At 39.6% G+C, this 27,830-nt stretch overlaps 1 protein-coding gene across 1 annotated transcript; it reads left to right on the forward strand.

Annotated features, from left to right (window-relative positions):
- The first annotated feature begins 299 nt into the window (after positions 1-299).
- Positions 300-27,830, forward strand: LOC142344170 (uncharacterized). The gene is made up of 4 exons (XM_075395703.1): positions 300-623; positions 13,161-13,389; positions 15,612-15,786; positions 27,569-27,830. The coding sequence occupies exons 1-4, from the start codon at positions 521-523 to the stop codon at positions 27,644-27,646; spliced, it is 585 nt and encodes a 194-aa protein (XP_075251818.1). The 5' UTR covers positions 300-520; the 3' UTR covers positions 27,647-27,830.

Genomic DNA, 27,830 nt, shown 5'->3' on the forward strand with positions numbered 1-27,830 from the left:
AGCAGTTCAAAGAGTAATTCTAAAGCGATTTTGAACGCATGGCTAATTTGAGAATCAAAAGTTTCAAGTTTTATCAATTTAATTGAAAGTGCTGCTTGCAAAAGAAGGCACACTGCGATAATTAAACTCCATTGTAAAAACATCATCAACGTAATGGTAAACTGACTTAATGGTTAATTAGTTATAACCAAGTTATAATCATATTAATAATCGATGAATTGGAGAATAGTATTTGGCTGCATAAAAGCAATTGAGCTGAAAAGGTTGTTCAACAATCAAATCTGAAAGATTATTTTGTTTTCAAATCACTTATACTTTTCGATAGCCATTGCTGGTTTTGAGGCTTTATTTATAAAACATTATAACCATCATTAATCTGCAGCAAACACGTATTACGCTCACTTTTATGATCTGACAGTGTTGTAAATGTGATTGTAAAACGTAAATCTAACTGCCGATTTTTAAGAACAGGAAACTAAATCTATTTATTTTATCTCTTGTTATTGACAAAGCCACGACAATGCCAATCAGCAGTCAACCGAACACGAAAGTGAGGCCCTATGAGAACATAATCCGACAGAAAGTCAAAACTGACCAGACAGTCCAGTCCAAGAACCACAAAGGTACGAACAAACCCCATTACAATATGATCAAATAAAAAAAAGACTTGGATAACCAAATGATCAATTGAGGCCTGTGAAAAAGCTTCCAGATGATGAGGGGTGAAGGTCGCAAGCCTGTAAGTTCACCTGGACGAAAAAGTGATATTTTGTCACGCAGACAGCTCATGAAATTTATTAAATCGCTTTTCAATTTCTGCTGGATTTTTCCAACATGATTTTTGGTAGCGCAAAATAAAAAAAAATTACAATAAGAAAGTTTCATTACATTAGAACAGCATTTATGTAGTTTCAATATGTTGTTCTGTTCTTTATATTTTTACAATTATCTGTTTCTTTATATTCTTAGCTTTCGTTTGCTTTTGTTGCGTCTTGTTTTTTATTTTATTTCTATTTTAAAACTTCCTGGGGAAAAATACTCATTTCAACAAAAAATTAATTATGTTGGGTTATGGCTTTTCGCGAGCGGAATAAAAAGCCTTTTTAACTAAGTAGAAAAATTAATTTGTCAAGATGAGAGAATAACAAGAATGATATTTTACAGTAGAATTTAGAGATTTACAGGAGAGCTCTGATTATTAGATCAAGATGGTGATTTGATTTTGGGGATGAAAAGAGGCTCAAAAATCAGCTGTATAAATAAACCATTATAAGTGCGAGAAAGTCATGATACAAAATTAATCTTAGCACCATGATTTACACCGTGGTCGCAAGGGTTACCCAATATGGTTTGCTTCTGCAAATTTCCCAGAAACCAGTCGCAGGGGGTACCATATATGGTATGCATTTACTTTTCTAAGAATTCGTTCACATTTCCGGTGGTATCATAATCATTCAATACATACTGGGAAGTTTTTACATGAAAAAATCTCACTCTAATATTAGTTATCTAGATTCACCAATTTGAACCGAATATTGGTTCTAAGCACCATTTCCTGACGATTCATTTATATAAATTCTCTGATTAAAATCAATTTGCTTTTGTCTTTCTATTCTGGTAAATGAAACTTTCTTTCTAATTCTCACTAAGTTTAAGACTATAGTTTGATCGATATTCTAACACCCCACTCAGACTTGAGCTGATTGCGTAGAGTCTGTTCCCATCAAAACAGTTTTGAATGTTTCCACCTTCGATACGGGTAAAGATTTCTTGAAGATTTCGGCTGCCATTTTGTCAGAAGGAACGTAATAAATTGAAATGGTCCCATCCACCGCCTTGTCCCGAATGAAGTGAAATTTTGTCTCAATGTGTTTGCTCCTGTTGTGCATGACTGGGTTTTGGCACAATTTAATACAACTCTGGTTGTCCTCTCCGATTGCTATTGGATGTTTCTGTTGGATGCCGAAATCCTTCAGAAGATGTTTCAGATACAATGCTTCTTGGACTGCTGCTGCCGTGCCCTGATATTCTGCTTCTGATGAAGAAAGAGCAACTGTGACCTGCCTCTTGACACCCCAGCTGAGTGCTGCGCCACGTCCATTGAGCTTGAAGTAGTAGCCCGTCGTTGATTTTCTGTTGTTCACGTCACCAGACCAGTCCGCATCACTTTCCCCCAGTAAATCATAACTAGCTTCTTTTGTGTAAGTAAGTTTAAATCTTTTGAACCTTGAAGATATCGCAGAAGTCTTTTTCCGCACATCTAGTGTTGATTGGTAGGTGCATTCATGTGTCTGGACAGAATGTTGACTGTGAACATGATGTCTGGCCTCGTCTGTTTGGCAAGATACAGATGTGATCCAACCAAGCTTCTGTAGATCCTCTAGTCGACTTCATCGTCTCCGTTCTGTGCTGTCTGAAGTTTCAAATTCAAATCAAATGGAGTTCTTGAGGGTTTGCATTGATCCATTTGAAACCGCTCAAGCATTCTTTCTATGTAGCGTTCTTGGTCGACTTTGACTTTGCCCTCTTCTCGTCTGATTCTTAGACCCAGAAACCAGTGTAATCTCCCTCTGTCTTCCATATGGAATACTGCTTCGAGTGCTTTTTTGACATCGGACATCACTGTCATGTTTCTTGATGCCACTATGATGTCAACCCAGACCAAGATGAAGGTGTGACCCTCTGTCTTTGCGAACAAGCAATAGTCATTCCTGCTTCTGGTGAACCCCTGTCTCAGTAGGAAGTTTGCCAGTTCCTTATACCAGTTGTTAGCTGCCTGTTTCAAACCATAAATTGATTTTTTCAGTCGGCATACTAACTTCTCCCCATCTGATCCTTGTTTTACAAACTCCTGTGGCTGTTCCAGATACACTTCTTCCTCTATTGGTGAGTGCAGGAAAGCCGTCTTGACACCAAACTGGTGCATCACATGGCTCTGCTTCGCTGATAGTTGAAGTAGAAGCCTGAATATCTCTGGTTTACAGCTAGGCGCAAAAGTCTTAATGTAGTCCATTTCTTCCACCTGTTTGAAGCCTTTCGCCACATAGCGTGCTTTGTATTGGTCCACTTGACCACTGGGTCCCAATTTCACTTTGTAGACCCAATTGCCCGGTATGACGTCCCTGTCTGTGGGTGGTCTCACTAGGCTCCAAGTCTCGTTGTCTTGGAGTGCCTTGACCTCGTCCTTCATTGCCCTGTGCCACTGGTCCCAATCGTCATCTTGCTTGGCTTCGTAGACTGTTTTGGTTTCCACATAGTCACCCTCAGTCACACCAAGATGGGTCCTGACTTCTCCAAAGAATTGCGGAACAATCCTTGCTCGTGTCCCTCGTCTGGGCTCTGCCCTGTCCGCTTGCTCCAGTGCCTCTTCAAAGAAGCCAACTGTCTGTGAGAAGTCCTATGTTTCACTGTGTTCCAGTGACTCCGAGTCTCGGAGACTCCCTCTTGTTGCAGTAGATTCTTCATCCAGTGCTGCTTCTTCAACATCTGAGGCATCTCGTCTCAGTGTCGTTTCTTGAGTGTTCACGCTCTCTGCGTAATGCCACTCCTCCTTTATTGCAGTAGATGTGCCATGCTCCTCTTTGTTGCCATCGTCTTGATGAACATCATCTGGGTGCCAGATCCCCAGTTGTTGTGACCCCTCATTTAGTAGGTCGGGCGTCTCTGTGTTGTCAGGGATTAAGCCCACGTCGGACTCCTTGATTATCACATCTCGAATTGCCACCAGCTTGCGTGTGTTGGGTACGTACACCAGGTATCCGTTGTCTCCTTCAGTGTAACCCACAAACTTTCCTTCCAGTGCCTTGGGTTCAAGTTTGCTGACATCTCTGTCCCGCTTCCTCATGAAGACTGTGCAACCAATAATAGATAGTTTACTAATTGAAAGCTTATTTTTTATACCTCGCATCAGCTCTGCTGGGCATTTTTCTTCTCCTCGTCTCACAACCAAGTTCCTGATCCTTGTTGCATGGAGAATTGCTGCTCCCCACATCTTCTTGGGAAGACCCGAGTCAATGAGCAAGCATTTTGCCATCTCCAGCAGTGTCCTGCTGCACCTCTCAGCTAAACCGTTCTGTTGTGGCGTCTCTGGTATGGTCTTCTCCTGTAGAATGCCTGCATCTAAACAGTTCATCTTGAACTGCTCTGAAACAAACTCCTTCACATTGTCTTGTCTCGGCTTCTTGGGCGTCTCCACACTGAGAACAATCTTCTTCAGGTTTGCCAGTGCTTCACTCTTTGCCTTAAGCAAGTCAACAAGCACAAAATTCGTGTACTGGTCTGCAAACACAATGCAGAGCCAGAACTCTGACACTGACTCTGCTCTGAAAGGTCCCATCACGTCTGTGAACACGCTCACCAGCTTCTGTTCTGCTTGGGTCTCTGCCACTCTTGCTACTGGAGTCTTTGTGATCTTGGCCAGTGCGCACACATTGCATACATCATCGAGTTCCCCCACTGTCTCTGGTGCATTCCTGACCACATCCGCTTGATTCAAATGACCCAATCGTCTGTGTCACTTCCTTGCACAGTCCAGTTTCACGCTGTTGGAACTCTTCTTGAATTCTAGAACGCTGCAGGGTAAGTAAAACAAATTATTTTCTTGTGTTAGTTTTACCCGAGTTCCCTTCTGGAGTTTCATGCAGCTATTTCCTTTCTTGAAAGTGAAGCTATGTCCCCACTCCGTGCATCTTGAGACTGATAAGAGGTTTGAAGAGTAGTCCGGCACACACAAAACATTTTTGAGATCGCATTGGAATTCCCCTTTGTTTGAGGGTATGCTGATCCTCGCACAGCATCTGCCCACCACTCTGGAAGCCTCTCCGTTGGGACTTCTAACCACTGAGTGAATGGGCACAAAGTCCAGGAACGCATCGATGTTCGTCACTATGTGATCTGTACAACCACTGCCCACTAGCATGCCTGCTGTCTTCCACTGAGTAAGAGATGCTCAGTATTCCTCGTTTGGTGAAGCCAATGTTGGACCCATTGCCACCGAGTCATATTTGCCTCCATCTCTTTGTCTCTTGCATGCCCTGTCTAGGTGACCTTTCTCACCACACTTGCTGCATTGTGTTGTCTCCTTCCTCCTGCAGTCTTTGGCAAAGTGTCCAGGGATCCCACACACAAAGCAGTTTCCTTTCCTGGGTCCCGTCTTAAAGTCACGCTTCACTGCCAGTGCCACTGAACCACTTTGTCCCTTATGCCACTGTGCTGTGCTCTCATGGAAGTTCTGCAGCCTATTCCTCAACTCTGTGAAGTTCGTTGCCGGGTTAAAGCTTTCCTGTATAACAAAACTTTCATACCTCATTGGCACACCATTGAGGACCAAGGCGTTGAAGAGGGTCTCTGAGACTGCTTCCCTGCTTCTTGTAGCCGTGTGAGCCACTCCTGTCCTCTGATGAAGAAGCTATCCAAATCCTCAGCATCGTCGAGCTGCAGTCGAGCAGGCTGTGCCACCAAGGTCACCACTGTCGGCGTCTCCACACTCTGAAATCTCTCCTGCAAAAGCTTCCAATTGCTCCATCTCCGATGACGTCATCTCACACACAGTCGTGTCTCATCAGCATGAGGGTTGTTGCATCTAGAGTCAGTGCCAGATGGCACCACACATTGTTCCGTTTCTAGTTGATGTCTGCAACTTATTTCTCATATACATCCTTCAGCACCTTGTGGTTCTTCTTTTCATCATTGCTCGCCCCATTGGCTAGTGGTGCAGGCTCATTGGGTTGCTCCTCTGTCCCAAGTAGTGATTTGTAGAGTCCCTTCGTCTGCATCATTGCCACAAATCTTGTGCTCCAGATTGGAAAGTCCTGTGCCTTTCCTGTGTAGGTCAGCAGCTTCACTGTTTGTTGATCCATCGTAGTTTGAGCAGGCAAAACAGTTGTGAAAAGAAAAGGTAATAAGCAGAAAAGGATTATGACTGTCAGCAACAAATTAATTTTGTTTCAGAGATTAGTTCTACGACTTAGAAAATCGCTGGGCCCATAACCTGTTGGGTTATGGGTTTTCGCAAGCGGAATAAAAAGCGTTTTTAACTAAGTAGAAAAATTAATTTCTCAAAATGAGAGAATAATAAGAATGGTATTTTACAGTAGAATATAGAGATTTACAGGAGATATCTGATTATTAGATCAAGATGGTGATTTGAGTTTGAGGATGAAAAAAGACTAAAAAATCAGCTGTATACATACCCATTATCAGTGCGAGAAAGTCAAGATACAAAACTAATCTTAGCACCATGATTTACAGTGAGGTCGCAAGAGTTACCCAATATGGTTTGCTACTGCAAATTTCCCAGAAATCAGGCGCAGGGGGTACCATAGACGGTATGCATTTACACTTTTCTATGAATTCGTTCACATTTCCGCTGGTATCATAATCATTCAATACATGCTGGGAAGATTTTACATCAAATAATCTCACTCTAAAATTAGTTATCTAGATTCACCAATTTGATTTGAATATTGATTCTAAGCACCATTTCTTGACGATTCATTTATATAAATTCTCTGATTAAAATCAATTTGCTTTTGTCTTTCTAATTTGGTAGGTTAATTTTTCTTTCTTATTCTCACTAAGTTTTAGACTATAGTTTGATCGATATTCTAACACTTTTTTGCTGGATTTTTCTGCTGGATTTTTCCAACATGATTTTTTTCTGTTATTGGTTGCGCAAAATAAAACAAAATTACAATAAAGAAAGTTTCATTACATTAGAACAGCATTTATATAGTTTTAATATGTTGTTCTGTTCTTTATATTCTTACAATTATCTGTTTCTTTATATTCTTAGCTTTCGTTTGCTTTTGTTGCGTCTTGTTTTTTATTTTATTTCTATTTTAAAACTTCCTGGGGAAAAATACTCATTTCAACAAGACATTAATTTATTCGATGTCAAAGGAATAAATGATAGATAGATATATCGGACGATAGTTGCCATGATACAAAGCTTCAGAAGTTTGCTGGTAAATCTTCTGATGACTTCGAATTGTGAAAATGTTCTAATTGAAATTCAAAAGTGTTTCCTTCATTTTCCTCCATCATATGTGAAACTTCTAAAACTTCTAAAAGTTGCTTTTTTTCTCGATAACTTTTTCACGATGTGAAAATTCCATGAAATAAATTCTACGCAGCGTTTTCATAAAAGCATTTATCAGACAATCATAACTGTTGCGGACAAATTATTATCAGAAACTGACATATGTGAGATGAATTGTGCCTCCTTTAGTAAAAAAATGCTTTAAAAAGTGCTGGAAGAAACAATTTTTTCTTCTTAACATTTAACGGTCAGCCGCATATCGGGGCAACGTATACAGCTGAATCAGCGCTTGATTTAACAATTGGACATAGTTCATTTCAACTCTAAATTTTTCAGAAAGTGGTACAAAATTGAACCCAAATAATTTTTAAAACACATTTTTAAAGCGATGGGAATTAATTTTTTGGCATAATCCGAAAAACTGTAAGACAGTTTTTTAAAAGTTGGAATAGCGCATAGACCTTGAAGTTATTGTTATTTATACAATTGATTTTAAGTGTTATGTGAATTTGATATAATTTGTGCAACTTTTGGGTTTAAGTATTACACATATATCACAACTACCTCTTTGGAGAAGAGAGTTTTATTATAGGTGAAACTATCTGTTGTAGATTTTTTTTATACGTGAACTGCTAGCTAAACTTCGTTTCAGCTCACACAATTAATTTATTTTTTATTGGAAGATTATCTCAAACGATTAGCAGTAATTGACTTTGAACCAATAATTAAGAGATTTTGAGCAAACTTAGAGGTCAAATTCATGTTACTCTCGAAACCGTCCAACTGTTATTTGAGCCAAAGATACAATTAGCAGTGCTCCGGTTATTAATTGTTTAGTTTTTGTTTTTATTAAAAGTCGTGGAAATTTTAACACTGTTGGGCTTTGAACTATACAGCGAAGCAGCTGTGGCCGGTTCCAGTTCTTGCTTGCCATTAAAAACAACCGGCTTAAAATAGAGAAAAACTTTTGCTGTCAGATACAACTGAATTGAAATTGTCATAAATTGAAAAATAGATTGTTTGGGTCCGTTGGGCCAAAGTGAAGACCCGATTGTGTGAGTCCAAATGCAGCTATGCTGCAATCTCAATTAATGAATCGTTTTGTGAGTATGAGATGTAGTACTGATTTAGATATCAACAGTAACCATGAGTTTTAAAAACATGTAATTTGCTATTCTAAAATCTTGAATTATTTTCAAAAAAATTCATTAGCAAATGTTCGGGCCATCTTGTCATCTCTTGTTCTATGCAAACTTTCTTTCTGATTGCTTCATTTACTAAGAGACTAATACAGTGTTGGGACCGGTATAAAACTAAACCAAAAAAAATAATTCAATTTGCATTGAAAAATCCACACTTTCAAAAATCTACACTTAATAAATTTGAATTTTGAACTGTTTTGAATCTGTTTCATTTGAATCTTTTGCTTTCCTTGTGAATTTAGGAATTTGACTAAAAAAGTTTCTCAAAAATTGAAACCCCAGGAATCGTTTTCACGCACAAAAAATTACAGGACAAAGTTCGAAGGTAAAAGTTTGATCGAAAATCAAATGGACAACTTTCGATTAAATAGGGCAAGGCGGAAGATGAATTTTACTGATTAAGATGAACATACTGATTTCATTATGCCGAGGGTTTTATTGTTCCGACCCTCTTGAGGGGGGAGGAACTATATACTCAACTGGGTTTGTTTTTTTTTGTTCCGTGAATTTTCGCCGCTCGATATATTCATCGTAGAGAGTTGAGACTGGTATCATTAGAAAGCTCGTCCAGCGTAGAATATGGAATTAAAAAGATTTTTTTAATTCTCGTTTTCTACAGGGAGTTATCGAGGCTTAAACTTCTGAGAAAAGAAGAGTGAATTCACTTTGTTTTTATTCACATTTTCCGGAATTTTTGCCTAAATTTTCGTCAATTTTGCTAAAATTTGTTATAATTTTTAAGAATAGTATCGTTGATTTTATTTTTGAAGACGAACAAGCATTTTTGATTGTTTTGATTTAACTTTTTGATCAAAAAATCTGGATAAACATTTCAAAATTTAGCCTTTTTCATCAACAACAGCACGAAATAAGCTACTTTAGTCCACTTTGATTAAATTGGCCTACAGTACACCCCCAAACAACACTCATACAATCTTTGTAGACTCAGAGGGGGGCTATTTCTACTTCAGAGTCCGCAGAGAGTGCCTTGTAGTTAAAACTTTGCCGTTTTTTGCTAACTTTACTCGTTGATTTTCAAAAATGCAAAATTTATTTTGAGTTTCAACTCAGAAATTATCTATATCTACAACATTCGAAAAATCAATTGTTCTTAAAGGACAATAAGTATTAACAGGGGTAGTTTTGGGCCATTCTTGGACTGTTACAATCCAAAAAAAAATCGGGTTGTAATCAGTCGGTCTTTTTTTTAAAAAAAGAAGACTTTTTTTTTTAATAATAAAGAACAGAACATATCAAATCAAAGCTCAGGAGTGATAGGTCCAACCAATTCGCTTGCTAAACAGCTCCAGGCTAATGCATTTAGTTTTTTAATTGAAAGTTTATGGTCGTTTCTTTTTTAAAAATAATTGACTTTTCAATAAATAATGGCTTAATTAACTTTTCCTCTATTTTTTTCTTAATTTGTTCAACTTCCAGCTTAGTGTCAGCAAAAAAAGACTGCTTCTTCTTTCTACTGAGTTAACATTTATTCTCGGTTGCAGTTTTCAGCCTGAAATTATTGTTTTCTGGCTTTGATACTACAAGATTTTAGATTTTTGTTTGTTTTGATATTTGCCAGTTTTTCACGTTTTCTAATTTTGTCACATTATCACATTATTGACAGTTCTCATGTCACCTTATTAGCATTCAAATTAAAGCACAATTGAACATATTAAAATCCTGAAAGATATAAATCATCGTTTTAATGGCCTCGACGCCTCTTTCTTGAAGAAATCAATTGAATTTTTTAATTTTGTCTTAACTGTCATTTATACTTTGTCGTTTCGGTCGTATGAAATTTCCTGTATAGTGATAGCTGTCATTGGCTTTTCAAGGAAGAATAGAAAAACCGATATTCTGATATTAGCAGATAGCTGATGGCTTTTATGACTTTCAAACCCATCGTTTTCCAAAATTAAAAAAAAAACTTTTTTAACTTCGCAATTTTGTTCTTTTTATGTTTCTTTTTGTTACCTAATCACGTTAGTTGATTACAGGTCAAATATGACATTATGGGTGTCAAGGGAATAAAAGGGATTGGTGTCCCAAAATCTTTTTTTTAAAGATTTTATTATGACCTTACTGGCTTCGACACCGCTTTTTCACAAAAAAAAAATTAAATTAATTTGATTTTTGTCATATTTGACGTTCTTTTTGTAGATACAAGAAATATTCTGGATAATTACAGGTCTCGAGGGTTTCCTTTTCATGAAAAAACGACGATATTTAAATAGCTCTTTTTGTAATTAATGCCTTTCATGACATTGAATGTAATTTTGTTTCGAAAAAAAAATTAAAAGTATTACATACTTTAGCACTTCGCTTTTTTGTCTACTTATTACCTAGTCTTACTAATGAATGGCCACGTACTACATTATAGCTGTTTGAAGAAGGCGCAATCAAATATATTTTGAGTGCCAAAATTTGGCTTGACGGTTTTGACAGCGTTTTCTGGCAAGTTTCAATTGAAATTTTGTTTGTTCTTTGTTGTTCTTTTTAGCCGCTCTAATAAATGAATAAGGTCAGGTCCTAATGACCTTCTATAGAAGCAGTGGTGATCGCAAATTTGTGGTAATATTAATTCATTCCTAATGGTATTTATTACTTTGAAGTTAATTGTTTCAAAAAAATAAGTTAATTTTTTTTACTTTTCTGTTTTTGTTCTTTTTTGTATAATTGTTACCAAACCTTTTTATGGACTGGTCGCATATGTTTTCTGGTGATTTATAAGTTATTTTTGTTTAGTGTCAGGTTTATCTGACGGTATGTTGACTTTGTTATTAAATTTAGTTTTTAAGAGGGACATAAATTTTTTGATGTAATTAATGTTTGTTGTTGTTGTTGTTTGATTTTGCTGTTCGTTTTGACTCGCTTTCTTAATATTGACATAATACAGCAATCTAATGCATTAATTTTCACTCCACTGAGTTATTTGTTTTGGAGGTTATCTTATCGTTCATACAGAATTTTTTGAAAAAGACTTGGGCTTTTTTGGGATTCGCAAAAAATAATTTTTGGGTTTTTCTATCTGTTCCTCATTTGGTAGACAATTATGCCAAAATTGTGGATGGGCGGGTTCGGAACCTTATGTGCCATTGCACATTACCGAGCCGCCTTGTTAGATTCACATTTCGTATCTGCTATTCGGCTGTAATCTTACCCACCATTACATAGTCAAATGAAAATTTCAATGTTCTTAACGTGTAACCAGAACTTTACGCTAAAATTTTCGAAAAATTATCACAAAAATTGTGGCCTAATACGGGGAAATATCGTTCTATAAATACTATTGGGAAATCGAAGTCAAACGCTCGCCGATTTATGCGAATAAAATATTTAGCAAATTCTGGATGTAACGGCTGCTCTCCTATCAAAGTCAAGGAAATTTTTACACCGCCTAGTTCGTTTCAGCGGTTTCAAATCAGTCCGGATATTGTGTTTTTGCAGTTAACTTTTGTGAACTGTATTATCCGTTATACTGTAGATTACCGTTGCATTACTTGTTGCTCAACTACTCCTGATAACTAATTGCTCAGCTTTGCTATTTAACTAACTTGTTTCTATCAGAATAACAAAATAATTCAAATTGAAACAATCAAATTTTTGTCGAGTTTTTTGTTAATAACTCAAGTTATAATTCGAAATCGCAAAATCTCAAATGTACAGCTCTAGATAACTGTCCTAGGAAGTGACTGTGACAATTTGTTTCTATAATCAATGTCTCAATGTTTTCGGAGACCTCTGCGCGATAATCAAAGTTAACAAGTTTAACCAAATTTGCACTTTGTGCTTCTCAGCACACTCAATTGCTCAATAACGCAATTAATGAACTATGCTAGGCTTCGTTAAAGCCAGTAAGAGAAACTGACTTTATGCTTTGCACAAAGTTTCTCTTACTTAGGAACTTCGTTCCTCAGAAAGAAAGTTTTTAGAATATCAAAGTTAATTCTCTTTTCACAAGTCAAAGTAAAGTTAAAACTGTACAATCACTAATATGATCTACAGAAACAAGACACAGTCATAAGTAATTTACCGCTCAAGAAAACGTGCTTCAATGCGCACTGTATGTCAGTTTAATACGACAAAATTAACAAGTTTCAACTGATTTTTGGTAGTTTTTCAAGCTCCTTTTATGCTGCTAGTCACGTGGATTTACATGTCAAATTCAACTGTTAATTGGTTGTAGATAATAATTTCGACAGAATGTGAACACTGTTCCATAACGTCACCATTTCAGTCTAAATTTGATGTCATGGGAAATTTGTTAACCATGCATGTAGAAGATTTGTCGAATATTCTGTATCAATAACAGGTTGATTCGCAATCCAATCGCAAAGAATCTGATGCAATATTGTTAAGTCGTAGTATTGTTTTGCTGGTGGTTGAGGTAGTTCGAGTTTGAATTTTACTTCATGTATGACAATTGTGTACTAATAATAGTTGCTAAAGATAAATGTTGAACGAAGAGAACAAATCCGTATGACTTCGATAGAAGTAGCACTAAATTTCGCGTGTCACGCTATTCTAGCTTTAATGCTTGAAATGACCTTGCAGCGCTACTCAATTTGGTGATTGAGTTAAAAAGCTCAGCCGCCACACTGGATGAAATTATTGGAAGTGATTAGTTTGGAGTGGAATTATAAAAGAGCTTGGCTCTTTTCCAGTTGCCTTGTCATTTTTATAAAAAGAATGTGTGGATCATCTTTTCAATTAGCCCCCGTCCTCCTCCAAGCACGTTATGACGTTATGCAGACCTCAGTTACAGCCAACTTGGCATTGCATTGCAAATCATTGTGTGAAAATATGGCAATTGTATAAATTTAAATAAAAATAAATCTTGGAGGTTGCTCATAAAATGCTCACACTAAGCTGTTGGGCGTAAACTGAAATAAGTTTCATTGACTGTTGATGTGTTGCAGAAGTGAACAAATCGAATAAGGTGATGCGTGCGATAGACGAGCAGCAGAGAGTGAGGACAGCCCAGTTCTGGAAACAACATGGAGAGTTGAAGAGTGAGATATCTAAGGAGAGAGAAGAGATGCAACAGATCAGAATAGCCAATGCTAACACTACAGCCATGTTGCAACAGGGCACAACAGATCCCATTGAAATGGGCAGGAAACGCAGGAGGGCGGCCACCGCCAAAAGGTTTCTTTTACTCTCTCAGTTCTACATTTAGTGTTGTTTTCGTTAATTTCTCAATTGTGGTAGATTTAAATCGTCTAAATTCATTGTACAAGGGGCGTGCACCATTATAAGCATTACGTATGTTCAATATTGACGTAAATAATGAATTATTAAAAGAAAATATTTGCTGCTAAACAAAGGTTATAAAAGAGTTTTTATTACTTGTTTTTTGTTAACAACAAAATTATAAAATTTGTTCATGTTCCAGACTTCAAAATATCAATTGAGACCGCAAAAAACATCCATGTGGCAATTTTATTAATGAATTTCGCAATTTCCGCAGTACATTAGTATCAGTTCTGGATAGCCAAAACCTTTTCTTCAGTTATCTGACTGATCCAAAAATATAATGGAAAAGTACAATTCATTGTGCTCAATGCCTGCTGTGGTAGAAAATCGTTCCATGTCGAACAAATTTGTTAGTCTTATTTTGACGGTAAGAGAAAGATGTTTTCAGCTGACTTTGAAGTCTGTTGAAGCTTTATACACGTTTGTGTTTGCTGTACAACTGTTAGCGTTTTATTTAAGTTAGCTGTACCAATGAACTTTAAAAATGCGCCCTTTCATTCTCGGAACATCGACTAAACAAATTCCAGAGCTGAATCATAACATTTCAGGACTGCAATTTTCTCTGAGCAGTACTACGTTCATGTCATTTTTTCAGCTGATCATATCAAAATTCAAGAACGAAAAAGCTTCTCTGAATTTAATCTCAACTTAATCTGATTTTAATCTGAATTTAATCTGCACAGATGAGTTTTATATTCTGCTCCATATATGCGCAGCCGTAACCTATTTTCAACTTATTATGCCATTTACATCGTAGGAAGGAGTCTATGCACGAGTAACTACAGCTGAAAAATATTTCAGGTACGATTGTCTATGGCTAAGCAATAGTCCAAGTGCCAGTAGCAGCTGCGGCTAAAAAATAGTTATGCACGAGTAAAATGTGGTTTTGAAACACTCTAAGTACCTACCTACCTGCGGGTGAGGTGCAGTCCATGTAAAAAAAACTGCGGATGAAGGATGTCCAGGGAGGCTGACAATCGGCTGAAGGGCATTCCAGAGGATCACACCTGCGGTTGATGGACCGTCCGATGGTCAAAGCCTTCGGACCACTCCAATGGACCACTCCAATGGACTGCACCTCTGTCTGTGTTTACACGAAGTAGGGAATTGAATTGAAATGAAGCGAAGCAAAAAGATAAATGAAACGGATTAGAATTTTGTTTTGTTACAGCTATTTAGTTTGTAAATGGTGGTGATGAAGTAAAAGGTATGTGCCCTTTAAGATGGAAGGGTAAATGAAAAGTATGTGAAAAAAAGCACCATTGAACGGTTCTATACTGGCTATCGTCGGTCCAGTACTGTAAATGTTTCCATTGAGACTATCGTTTTCGTTCAAACTAAGACAATCATACAAATTTCTACTAAAATCAAATAAAAAGCATACAATTCAAAAAAGGGGCACTAATTTGTCAGATTCTAGTCTTTCGACTTGAATTTGCTGGTTGCGGCGTGTATTTACTTGTTTTGGTAGGCATTTTTTGTTACTTTCAATGTTTTAAGTCATCGTCATTCTGAGAAAAGGCATTGTTTAAAGAAATCAATTTTTCGAAATTTTGTTTTTCCTATAAACATTATGCGAATCAAAACCACAGATGCTCTGTCTATTTACAGAAAAAGTATCTATAAAACGTATACTGTACATAATGAGGTAGCAAAATGCTCTTAGGGTATACTGATACAGTACTGGGCCGATGATATACACTTGGATTACAATGTTTCAGGACTGATATGCCATGAGACTTGGGTACAGGTTATTTTTCGATAGCGACAAATCAACTTGATTGAAAAAATGTTTCAGCGTTTTTTTATTGCTTAAAATATTAATTCACCTCAAAAATTATAAATGGTATGCATTCTCGTTATTAGTGTACATAAAGGATACATTCTTATTCTTAACAGAAAGGGTGGAGGTCATTTCCAACATTGCGCAAATTACCGATTGTAGCCTCCAATTACGAAATTACGATTTAATATAGGTAATACTGTCTTGCATTGTTTGAACGAAAATTTTGTCACGAAGGATACATAATACATTACTGAAAATGCACGAAACATTTAGGGACACTCAAGTGTTTGATATTTCATGCAGTGTATTGAATATTTCATTGTTTAAGTCGACCTAAGTCGGTGTCTCTGGTGACCTCTAATGCGGCTGCTCGTCCTACCTCTTCAACTTCCATCTCCTTCTCCCGTCCCAATCAAATGGAAGATCTGGATTATGATCTGTTGCCACGCAACCAGAGAATCCTCAGAATGCAAAGAGAAGCCAACAAGGAAGTCAGTGAATGGGTGAGTGCCATAAAAATTTCCAATTTAAAACATCTCATTTTTTGTTAGTTCATAGAGCTTCGGAATATGAATCTTTTGCTTAGAAACGAAACCTTTCACCGCTACCTTCAGCTGAAACTGTTTGACTGCTCCTTTATTTTTTTCATTTTTCGTAAAAATTGAGTAAATTGCGCTTTCTTAAATATGTTTCTATGAGGATGTGCAATCATATATAAGTTTGTCTCGACGTTGTTTATCAAGGTTCATAAAACTCTAGCATTGAGAATTTCAATATTCCGGTTGTTTCAACCTATAAGAGCGAAGAAACAGTAATGCTGTTTTATTTTAAAAACAAAATTTTTCATTAGAAAACAAAACTTTCATTGGAAATAGTCACTAATTTACAAATTGCCATTTAAATCTTGTAAGATTGCCTATCGCGTGCTCAAACACGTTCTCGGGAGCAAGTACTTCCGCTGAGCCTCGCGCTCTTCTGGTATTCTCCCGGGTTCCTGTGCTTCTCCTCTGCAAGGGGGCAACCTTACTTCTGTTGTTGGCTACTGGACCAGGAAGAAAAGAGTTGCAGCTAGAAGACTGAATTGAAGTCTTCTGGAGAGGGTAGCTGGAGAGAAGGCCAAGTCCGTTGTTGAAGCTCCAAAAAGTCCGAAACACTGATTTTGAATTTTTCAGAGTCCTCCTTTTATCCTACTTTTCCATATGCCTTAAGTTTAGCCAATCAAAAGCATTGACGTCAGAACTCTGCTTCTTTTGTTTTGGTAATACATACCGCATGGAGCATGAACTTGGAATTACCAACCCTCTCCTCAGCATCCTTTCCTATTTTGTTCATGCATACAGATTTAATCAGAATCACATACCCATATTTCAAGTAAATTACTTTTTAATAAATTGCACATATGTGTTTCTACTAAATGAGGGGTATGAAATTGGTAATTCATTAAAAAGGGTAATATTATTTGTTTTACGGTGTAATCAACCACCTGAGCCTCGCTTCTTTGCTGACTTTTGCTACTAAGTTCAAACTACATTTCCTATTCAATATTTGCTTATAAATTTTGTTTGGTTTATCAACTTTGACGATTTGGTGGATCTTGGATCAACTACGAATGGAGACAATCAACGTAGCAAGAAATCAGCAAGATCATTGGGTCAGTAGTAAAATAAAAACAAAACTTGAAAGACAATTGTAGACTGTATATAAGTATACTTTGTTCATATATGTTGGTGAATTAATCTTATTCCCTTAGTCAAGCGAATAGCGCTTGGCTCAGGCATATTTCTTATAGTATTTGAGGCTATGCAACAATTATTTTAGTCCTAAATTGCGTCTATTTTTCAATCCTACATACCCGTCATCTAGTCTGGCTATTCTCCTGAATAGCAGTAATCAAGCAAATATAAATTGAGCAACTGTAAAAAATTAGATCTTTGGGTAGAAGTCTAGCTTCCCTGCAGGAAGTTTAACTACAGGTTCTTCCTTCTCATCTTCTCATTACTTTTGCTGAATGTGACTCTTTCTACTGCCGGTGACTCTTGTTTAAGTTTATTCGCAAGAAACCGCCGAAGTCTTGCCAACAGCTTCCAGTGACCACAAGCAACACCCAAACCAACTGCCAACAGGATAGCGAGGAATATACAACTGTTGAAGGGAACTATCCCGTGTTGCATAAGCTTCTCGCTGTAGTCCTGACGTTGCATTTTTTGATGCTGTATGAAGGGTTCTGCCAATTGATGTAGTTTTTCGGCATAAATATTTTCGTCCGGTAGATGGTTAAATGTTAATTTGACGGCTTTGAAGATCTCCGATTTCATATGATCCTTTTCGGGGGCTGGTGCCAATGTGAACTGTTTTTCCACGTGATCAAACATTTCCTGTAGGATCCCAGGTAGTTGAATGTTTGTTATCTTTCCTGTGTCAACACTGCACACCTCGGTTCCGGATGAAGGATTAGACCACCACTAGGGAGTTCTAGATGACCATTGCAGGGTGGTTGCACCAAACAAACTCTACAGCCAGATATTTGGCCTGCTCGGGTGTCCATTGTTACGTTAAGAAGATGATAATTGTTGTGTTCCGACTGCAGAAGAAACATAGATTGCTTCAGGTATTGGGCTGACGGGTTGGCCGGCAGCGGGATTATTTTCTGTGGACACAATTTCATCGCGTCAGTCTTTTGGTCAAAAAAGAGGCTGCTAAGACACGAGCTCTTCGCTGATCTTGTTAGGGCAAACGGATTTTTGCAGAACCGAAGACGGTCAGTACCATGGCATTTGACTAATTCAGACCTATCCAATTCCCCAAAGAATTCTTGCCGTGGGGAGACGACAAAGTACTCTTTCTGAAAATTGTAAATTGTTGCCGTCTTTCCGCTGTTCAGTGGTTGTGGAATCGCCACAGTCCGATAGACTTGGTATTTTGCGTAGGTGTAATGAAATGGAATTTCGAGTTCAATATAGAGTCCTTTGGATGTTATTTCGGCGACTTTTACAAGTTCGAATTCGTAATATGCAGACATCTCGCTCTTGCTGATTGCGGGGAACCATCCCGTTTGTTCCACCTTCGACACAATGTCCCTAATTTGCGGTGGCGGTAACAAGCTGGCCGGTAATAGTCCTTTGGTTAGAGAAACTAGGGCATCGCTTAGCACATATCCCAGGTTAGTCACAATGGCACGTGCAAAGAGAACTTGCCCCTGTAGTTCGGATATAATTCTTAGTAGATTCTCGATCTGCAAGTTGACTTTCAGCCCATCTCGATACGCTTGGGTTATCTTGCATCCCCAACCACTCATGCGTTCCCACTCTTTCCCTATTTCATTGATTTGGGTGACAAGCAACTCTAAGTTTCTGTCGGTATTGTTCCTGATGGTCTCGACACGAGTGCGCGTAGCGAGCTCCTCAGCACTCAGAATTTTGACTGCACTTCCCGTTTGAATGTTTAGCCAGTCCACGTTCCACTTGTTTCTCTGGTTTTCTTCATGCGGTTTCTCTATGTGCTTTGCTTCTTTTGATTTGCATAAACCGATTATAGAGAAGAGTTTACAGCCTGCTGCCTCCAGCTTCGGACACAGGATGAGTGCAGCTCCTGCCGCCAATAGCACGTTGACTTGTCTCCTTTGCCTCGATTCCTCATGTACCACATTGGAATGGTTGCTAAACAATGACATCCGGTCCTTGAATAGCTGATAATCCTGTAGGAGTCGTTGATATTCGTTTTCTAATTCAATAACAGCACTAGCAGTCAAGTTTCCGTAACTCTCCGTGACAACCGTGGAAGAGCAAATGCGTCCTTTGTAGTTTCCGTCCCATTGTTGGGTCACATCCTGCGCGAGGTCGTGTCTTGCGAGTTGAAGTTGGGTAACGTCGATGCGTGGGAGTTCTGGAAAAGGTACAAACAATCTCATCGTCTTGAAAGAAGAGGCCACAAACACCGTCGTATCTGGGATGAACACCACTCCTGCTTCTAGCCAATCGTCTTGAAGGAAATCACCAGGTTTGAAGAGAATCAGCCAGTATATGAGAAGATTTCGCAGCATTTTAGCACTCACAAAGTTTTATCAAGCAGGATAAGAGGTAAAGCCAAGACAAAGTAACCCAGAAATATGATTTTGAAAGGCAAAGGCCCGCTATTTATACTATTCAAGTTGAAAACTAACCAATAGGATTGGTACTGTTTGTGATTAGTTGGTTACTTTGACCTAGCACATTGTATAATACTACTTCATGCCTTCAAAATACTACTTCATTTTTTTTAAATGTAGATTGATTACACTATATAAAATTAGTATCATATTCGCATTCGTTATTTCTGCATTGATATTGTAATCATAATAATTTATCATGCAACAAATAAAAGTTTTACAGTCCCATTCTGTCGACTGGTCGTCGTGTTCTTCTCGGATATCGGCGCTGTTCATCATTGTCAATGTAGTTCGGTTCGTCTTCAACAATCACCGGTTGCTCTCCAGTTTCATCAATTGTTGCCTCCTGTTCGGGCTCGACTTCGTTAGTTGCTGGCTCTTTATCGTCATTGTTTTCTGGAATCGGAGCCATAATTTGGGGTGGTTCATCGAAAATATCTTGTATGTCCCCAACAATGTTATCGTCGTCCCGCATGTCGTATACAGGCTCCCTAACTCTCCTGTGGATCCTCCGATTACGCTGCAGCAATGCATCATCTTCATCGTCGCTACTTGGCAAATGGTCCGCATCGTAACGTTCAGTCTTTCTGCAATTCGCATGGATCGACGAAGATGCTGATCCTCATTTTCTGATCGGGCTTTGAAGGTCTACAGTCTGTTATAGTGCACAAGCTGATTTTTCTTTTTGTTCTTCTGGGAACAAATTTTGTAATTGACTTCATTAATTGTTTGTACAACGGTATATGGGCCAGTCCATGGTAGGTAGAACTTCTTTGACTTTGCCAGTTGAGGGGAAAAGAGCCACACCTTGTCGTCTTTCTGATACGGTTTTCCGTACGTTCTCTTGAAAAACTTATCCTTCTGTCTTTGTTGTACTGCGCCTAGGGTCTCACGAGCACACATGTGGGCTTCCCGAAACTTCTCGTCCAAAAGTTGAGTGTACTCGGGTACTGTAAGTTCTGTGTCTGGTGGCCTGGGGAACATAAAGTCAATGGGGTAGACGGCTTCGTCTCCAAACACTAGCGAGAAAGGGGTTTCTCCTGTCGACTTGTGGACAGTTGTGTTGTACACGAACTCCCATTCCTTTGGATTTTCTGAGCAGTATTTGCTGATCACATCTGCCAGAACTCTATTGTGGCGCTCTACTTGCCCATTTCCTTGTGGGTGGTATGGAGACGTCCGGGATCTTTCTATGTTTAGGAGGGTGCACACTTCAGTCATGAGTTCACTGCAGAAATTGGTTCCTTGATCTGTATGCAACGAATCGGGGGCTCCAAACCGCACAACCCACTTCTCAACGAAAGCCTTTGCCACATCTGCCGCTGTTATTGTTGAGAGAGGGACAGTGATTACGTATTTCGTAAATTAGTCAGTTAAGACCAAGATGTATTTGTTTCCCGTGTCTCGGTTACGCGTTACTGGTCCCAGGATGTCGGCAGCCACTTTCGCGAACCGTACACCCACTGTGATTGGTTGCAACTCGGCTTTCAAATTTCTGCCAGCTGTCGATCGCGCTGCACATGGTTTGCAACTTTTGATCCAATTATCAATGTCTCTTCTCTTCATGGGCCACCAGAACCGTTGTCGAGTTCTATCGAGTGTCTTGTGTAAGGAAAAGTGCCCTCCTGTTACCTTGGAGTCGTGCAGTTGTTCTAGTACGCTGCGCTTTGCAACTTGTGGTACAACGATAAGTTCTCGATAGCCGTCTTTGCCAGGGGTATACCACTTTCGTATGAGTATACCATCCTTCATCATGAATTGCTCCCAATTATTCCACAACCCGAGGACTTCAGGTCCCAGCTTCTGAGCTTGTTCCCTCGTCATTGGGTTCACTCCAAAAGTACTGCAGTTGTGCTGTCTGTCATTCAGTGGTACCGTAGCTTTTTGCAGAATCGTGGCAATAGCTAATCTTCCCTGTTTTGCCCTGACTTCATCACTGCTAGCTTTGAGTTCCACTGAGGTCAAGTTTTCTTCCGAATGGTGCGTTATCGACAAAAGAAAAACCTCTGGTTCTCACAATTTAGCTATTGCCGTCTCCAAGTTCGTGGGTTCCGGACAAGATCCAGTTAATGCCTCTTCCTCGCCCTCCTGCCACTCAGGTTCCCTTGTTGTTTGCCGAGAAAGAACGTCTGCATTGCCATGTTTCTCACCAGGCCGGAGAATTACTTGGAACTCAAAATCTCGCAACACCTCGATCATTCTGTATGTCATTCCGTCAGCATTCTGACGAAAGAGCCATTGTAAACTAGCGTGGTCTGGCCGAAGTATAAAGGGGATACACAGCAAATAGGAGCGGAACCACTTTACTGCTTGAACAACCGCCAACGCTTCTCTTTTCGTTGTACTGTAGTTTACTTCTGTTCGAGTCAGCACGCGACTAGCGAAAGCAAGTGGATTCTCCGTATTGCTGTCTAGATTCGACAGAACAGCTGCATTGCTGTGGTTGCTAGCGTCAGTGTCCAAAACAAAAGGTCGGTCGTAATTTGGATGGCTCAAAATTGGTGCTCCGATGAGTCTATTCTTCAGAACTTCAAAGGAACGCTGACAATTCTCGTTCCAATAGAATCGCTGGTGCTTTTTAGTAAGCTCATGAAGGGGCTTCGCTATACCCGCAAAGTCTTTAACAAATCGTCTGTAGTAGCTACAAAAGCCAACAAATGACCGTACTTCCGTTGTATTAGTGGGTTCAGGCCACTTCGATAGGGCGTTCAGTTTCCCCTCATCTGGCCATATTCCATCCGCTCTAATGTGATATCCAAGGTAGGACACTGCTGTTTGAATCAGCTTGCATTTCGAGGGCTTCAGTTTCAATCCGGCTGACGCTAGTCTCTCCAAAACAATTTTGAGGTGTCTGAGGTGCTCTTCCAGGTTCTGGCTGTAGATGAGGACATCATCGAGAAAGATGGTCACAAAATCATATAACTCTTCTTTGAACAATTGATTCATGAGGCGCTGGAAAGTTGCAGGCGCATTGCACAGTCCGAAGGGTAGCCGCTTGTACTCATAGTGGCCCCATCTGGCGTTGAGAAGGCTGTTTTCGGTCTAGCACTCTCAGTGAGTGGTACTTGCCAGTAGCCCGCTGCTAGGTCCAAGGAGCTGTCAAATTGGGCTCCTTCCAAGCAATCCAAGATCTGATCAATTAATGGCAATGGAAATGCGTCCTTTTTGGTGATCGCGTTGAGTTTGCGGAAATCTACACAGAAACGTGAAGTGCCATCCTTCTTTGCCACTAAGACCACTGGAGCACTCCAATCGCTTTTTGACGGTTGGATGATGTCAAAATCGAGCATCTGTTGCACTTGTTTCTTAATCTCTGCCAGCTTAGCCGGGGTGGTCTTGTAAGCCGGTAGCTTGATTGGCGCGGTCGCTGGTTTCAATGTTGTGCTCAACTAGGTTGGTAAGGACCAATTCATTGTCATCCTTTGCAAAATTGGCTCTAAAATTGTAGACAATCTGCTCCGCTACGTCTTTCTGTTGGTTGTTGGCACCGTTTGTGTTCTCAAGGAGTGCCTCCGTGATTTCGTCTACGTCAGCGTTGAATTGAGCATCTTCGCTGATTGTGGAGAGCACTCTAGGGGCTCCCTTTATTGAATCTTCCTTCAAAATTTCTTCAGATGATTGGTCAGGGATGATCAAAAATCTAACCTCAGAAACGCCAAATATTCTGATGATGAAATCGTGTACGATCTCCATGTTCAATCCAAGGAGCTTCAGGTCCTTTTCATCAATTCTGAGCTCCAATGTGTGGTATCGTTCGGCTTTGGTTCGAAGGTTCGAAAACAAGCGCCAAAGATCTGTGTACAGTACCTTTTCTCCCTGTTGAAACCAGGGGTTAATGTAATAACGTGTATTGGACCCCTTGTCGCAATGAAAAACTGCCCCTGATCGTTTTCCGAATAATTTGAAACGGAGTCCAAGTGCGTTGTCATTTTCTACTAAATTGTTCTCTGTTTCGGGCGAATTGGGCATCAGTTGCACCATTGGCATTCTGCGGCGTTGTTCAGAAACATAATCACGGTTTTCGAACGCAAACCGATTGGGGGTGGTACTCTCGATTTCGTAAAATTGCTCGAAGAGCCAGTTAGTGTCTTCTAGCTCCTCTCGGTTCTTCGGCCATGCGGTTTTTCTAACTTTGGCGATTAGGGCACCCGCTTCGATCTTCACTCTTGTTTCTGCATGGTTTTCTATGACTATTTTGCCATGGCCACCGCCATCACACGAGTAAATTTCAGGAATAGCCAGTAATGACTTCTTGGGCCAATTCGTTTCCGAGACCAGAAAGTTTCCTTGAGACAAGTTTACCCCGCTCTCCGAGATCTCAATCTCCACAGATAGTCTCCCGTAGGGTGCTATTTCTATCGCGTTTAGGCATCTGGCGGTCAAGAATCCCCCTTCGAAGCCACTCATCTCACTTGGCCCGTGGTCGATATTGTTGGCAATCTCTTCGGTCTTGAATACACAATCGAATGCCACAGCACTCGATTCAGTAGTACCGGTGAATAATCGACCCGTGTGGAAGTCGATCGAACATTGATTGGGCTTAAGGAAAGCTGTGCCAAGAATGATGTTCACTGGCAGCATCGGGGCTACCAGAAAGCCTGCATCGCACACAAACTTGCCGCCCATGCAAAATGGCAAGGTCTTTTTACCCAGGAGTCGGATCTGCTTTCCCTCCGCATGGTACACTGTCCCGTCATACTTCTGTAGTGGTACGGGGTACTGTTCTGCTATCTCCTTGGACATGAGGTTTACCCCACTGCCGGTGTCCACTACAGCTCTTCTTTCAGCTCCACTAATATCGGCTTTCACTAGTATCGATGGGCCGCAACTTTCTCCTACTGACGTTGCTTTCGAGGATCCGGGTCGTTTTAGGACAAAAACGGGTGACACAATGCTGGCCGGAGCAGTCCTGTGTGGATTATGTTCTCGCCCCGGCCGATCCTCGTTTAAATGCTCCTTCTTATTTGGGCAGTTTCGAGAATAGTGCCCTCATGGCACGCATAGCACTCAATGTCTTGTTTTGCCCTTTCGCTCCTTTCTGGTCCCTGAGGTTTCATTGCCTGGAAACCATTCTTCATGACCTGCATCATTTCCTCCTGCATCTTAAGGGACTGCACAAGCGATGATTGAATTGAATCTAGAGCAGTACTGTTTCCCAAGTCTGTGCCCTCAACGTCCACATATCGTACACCAACACCACGGCGGCGGTAACTCTGAGCTTCAACCTTGGTCACTGCTTCAAGATTTAGTGCTCTCTGGTATGCTGCATTCAGCGTTGCGGGTTCTTCCCGCAGTAGGTTCCCCCTCACGTCTGGTTCCACCAATCCTTCTATGAAGGTCTCTTTCGCAGCCAAGTCCCTTGCATCTGCCGCTAGAGCTGCATTGGCCGATGTCCACTTTCCTCACTGTCCACAATCTTCTCAGATTCCCTTTGTTGCAGACTCTTGAATTCTGCCCTGGCCGTCCTAAGGTTTGGGTAGTCTCCGATCCTGTTCCTTAACTCGTTGAGTTGAATCTGGAGTGTTGGTGCTGGGTGTCCTGCTTCCTGTTGCAGGAACTGCGCCGGGAGTATGTAGTACTCGTCAATTGCATGACCAGTCAAGCATGTTGGCGGAATTTCTTCTTGACTGAGCGTCATTCCACCCGTTCGCTTGACAGACAGCATGGAAGTGTCTCGCCCAACGGTCGAAAGAGTTGAAGAACTTCGACGGGAACTCGCTGGGTACTTGGGCTTGGGGGCCTCCTGCCGCTGGAGCCACTGCAGCACCGCCACCTCCTCCCGCTCCAGCTCCTGGTTGTGCCATCTGAAGCTGGAAATTGTCTCCTTCTTCCTCACAGTAGCCTCTCTGGGACCACCACTGTAAGATTGCCTATCGCGTGCTCAAACACGTTCTCGGGAGCAAGTACTTCCGCTGAGCCTCGCGCTCTTCTGGTATTCTCCCGGGTTCCTGTGCTTTTCCTCTGCAAGGGGTCAACCTCACTTCTGTTGTTGGCTACTGGACCAGGCAGAAGAAAAGAGTTGCAGCTAGAAGATTGAATTGAAGTCTTCTAGAGAGGGAAGCTGGAGAGAGGGCCAAGTCCGTTGTTGAAGCTCCAAAAAGTCCGAAACACTGATTTTGAATTTTTCAGAGTCCTCCTTTTATCCTACTTTTCCATATGCCTTAAGTTTAGCCAATCAAAAGCATTGACGTCAGAACTCTGCTTCTTTTGTTTTGGTAATACATACCGCATGGAGCATGAACTTGGAATTACCAACCCTCTCCTCAGCATCCTTTCCTTTTTTGTTCATGCATACAGATTTAATCAGAATCACATACCCATATTTCAAGTAAATTATTTTTAATAAATTGCACATATGTGTTTCTACTAAATGAGGGGTATGAAATTGGTAATTCATTAAAAAGGGTAATATAATTTGTTTTACGGTGTAATCAACCACCTGAGCCTCGCTTCGTTGCTGACTGTTGCTACTAAGTTCAAACTACATTTCCTATTCAATATTTGCTTATAAATTTTGTTTGGTATATCAACTTTGACGATTTGGTGGATCTTGGATCAACTACGAATGGAGACAATCAACGTAGCAAGAAATCAGCAAGATCATTGGGTCAGTAGTAAAATAAAAACAAAACTTGAAAGACAATTGTAGACTGTATATAAGTATACTTTGTTCATATATGTTGGTGAATTAATCTTATTCCCTTAGTCAAGCGAATAGCGCTTGGCTCAGGCATATTTATTATAGTATTTGAGGCTATGCAACAATTATTTTAGTCCTAAATTGCGTCTATTTTTCAATCCTACAAAACTTATAGAAAACTTATTCTTGTTCGCTTTATCAAGCTACGTCTGTGAGGTTCAGTTATTTTCTGTTAACCTCTTTCTCTCTTAATTTTTGGGTTTTACGCACAGTTCCCTCTCACTTTTTTCTCTTCGCCCGCAGTCTTTTTGCCCTAGTCTAACTAGTCTGACTCATGTCTGTCAACATCAACTTCCACAACGTACCTTACAGTACCAAAACTTGGGTACAGCAAGATTTCTTGTCTTTATCCATGATTTATGCTCAGTAGGCATAAATTGTGCTGTGCTAAAGTGCAAAAAGATGTACAAAATATTGATTTAAGATTTACTTTAAATATTCATATCTTCATATTTCTATTTCTCCTCTGGATAAGGAAAGGTGAATCAACCAACCTCTTTGCTCTTTTACCATTTGCCCAGTGGAAACGCTACGGCATGTCGAATTTTCATGTACAATAACACCAACTGGAAAACGTAATCCAGTTCACAGAATGCTGACAAAGGTTACTAAAAACAAGCTCAACAGTCAGAAGTACAGTGAGAAAACTTGTTTTTGCAGACAGAAAGTGTTTTGTCGTTTATCAAAATCGCTAATCAATATGCTCAAAAACCCTTCCGTTTTAACAGAATATTGTTCATAAGACTAGAAAGCGCACTTCCAGTCACAAAAAAGTTTTCGAGATTTTAGATGATTATTTGAAGAAACAATCAAATTTTGTGCTGTAAAGGCGATTTGTAATATTTGGCGGTGTAATGGAGAGTAACTGCTTGTTACCTGCCCCCAATAAGCTAAATCAATTAGCTTATTGGGAATTTTTCATCTTTGAAGGCAATAATCATTTATGGGACTTTATTATCCAGAAAATGATGACCCTGCGCATCAATCACAGATTGTTGGCTAATTCTTCCAAAAAAGAAGCGCAGGGTCCTAGTCTGCCCAGCATACAGTCCAGATTTCAAATTACATTAAAATTTATGAGCCATTTTGAGGCAGCGATTACAAAAGCAATCAATTTTTTGATATATTGTAGAGAAAATTCCAGAGATTTGAATTAAAATTGACGGAAATGACAGTAGAAACCTGGATAAATACTATACAAGCCTTCAAGTAGACTATAAATATGCTATAGACGTAATCAGGCGTAATAAAAAAGTCACTGATAACTTAAATTTTGAAGTCCACTGAGTTGAAAACATTAACTGCAATTTGGAAATGATCAACCAGAAATAATCAAATTCAGAGCCCATCTTGGTAGAGACTTATTTTGTAGAGACTTGGCTCAATTTAGATGAGGGATTGTTATTCAGTTGCTATAATGCTTTGTCTATTGACTTAACAGGTGAAGAAATTCAAGATGTTACGACACCCTGGAGTAACAGAGGAGGACGAGGGGGGTGATGAGGACGATTACTTCTGACATCCTCTGAAGCTCAAACGCTTTCATTGATGGTTAAACTTCTTAAAGCTATGTGAAAATCAAATGTGTCAATTGTGCAAAGATAAATTAATTTGGAGATTGAATAAAAATAATACTTGTGTCTAGAATGATTACTTTTGTTTTCTCTAATTTTTGAAGATTGGTAATTTAAATATCTAAATGC

This window comes from Convolutriloba macropyga, chromosome 8 (assembly GCF_964194025.1).
Source record: "Convolutriloba macropyga chromosome 8, txConMacr16.3, whole genome shotgun sequence".
In the NCBI taxonomy this organism is placed as follows: domain Eukaryota; kingdom Metazoa; phylum Xenacoelomorpha; order Acoela; family Convolutidae; genus Convolutriloba; species Convolutriloba macropyga.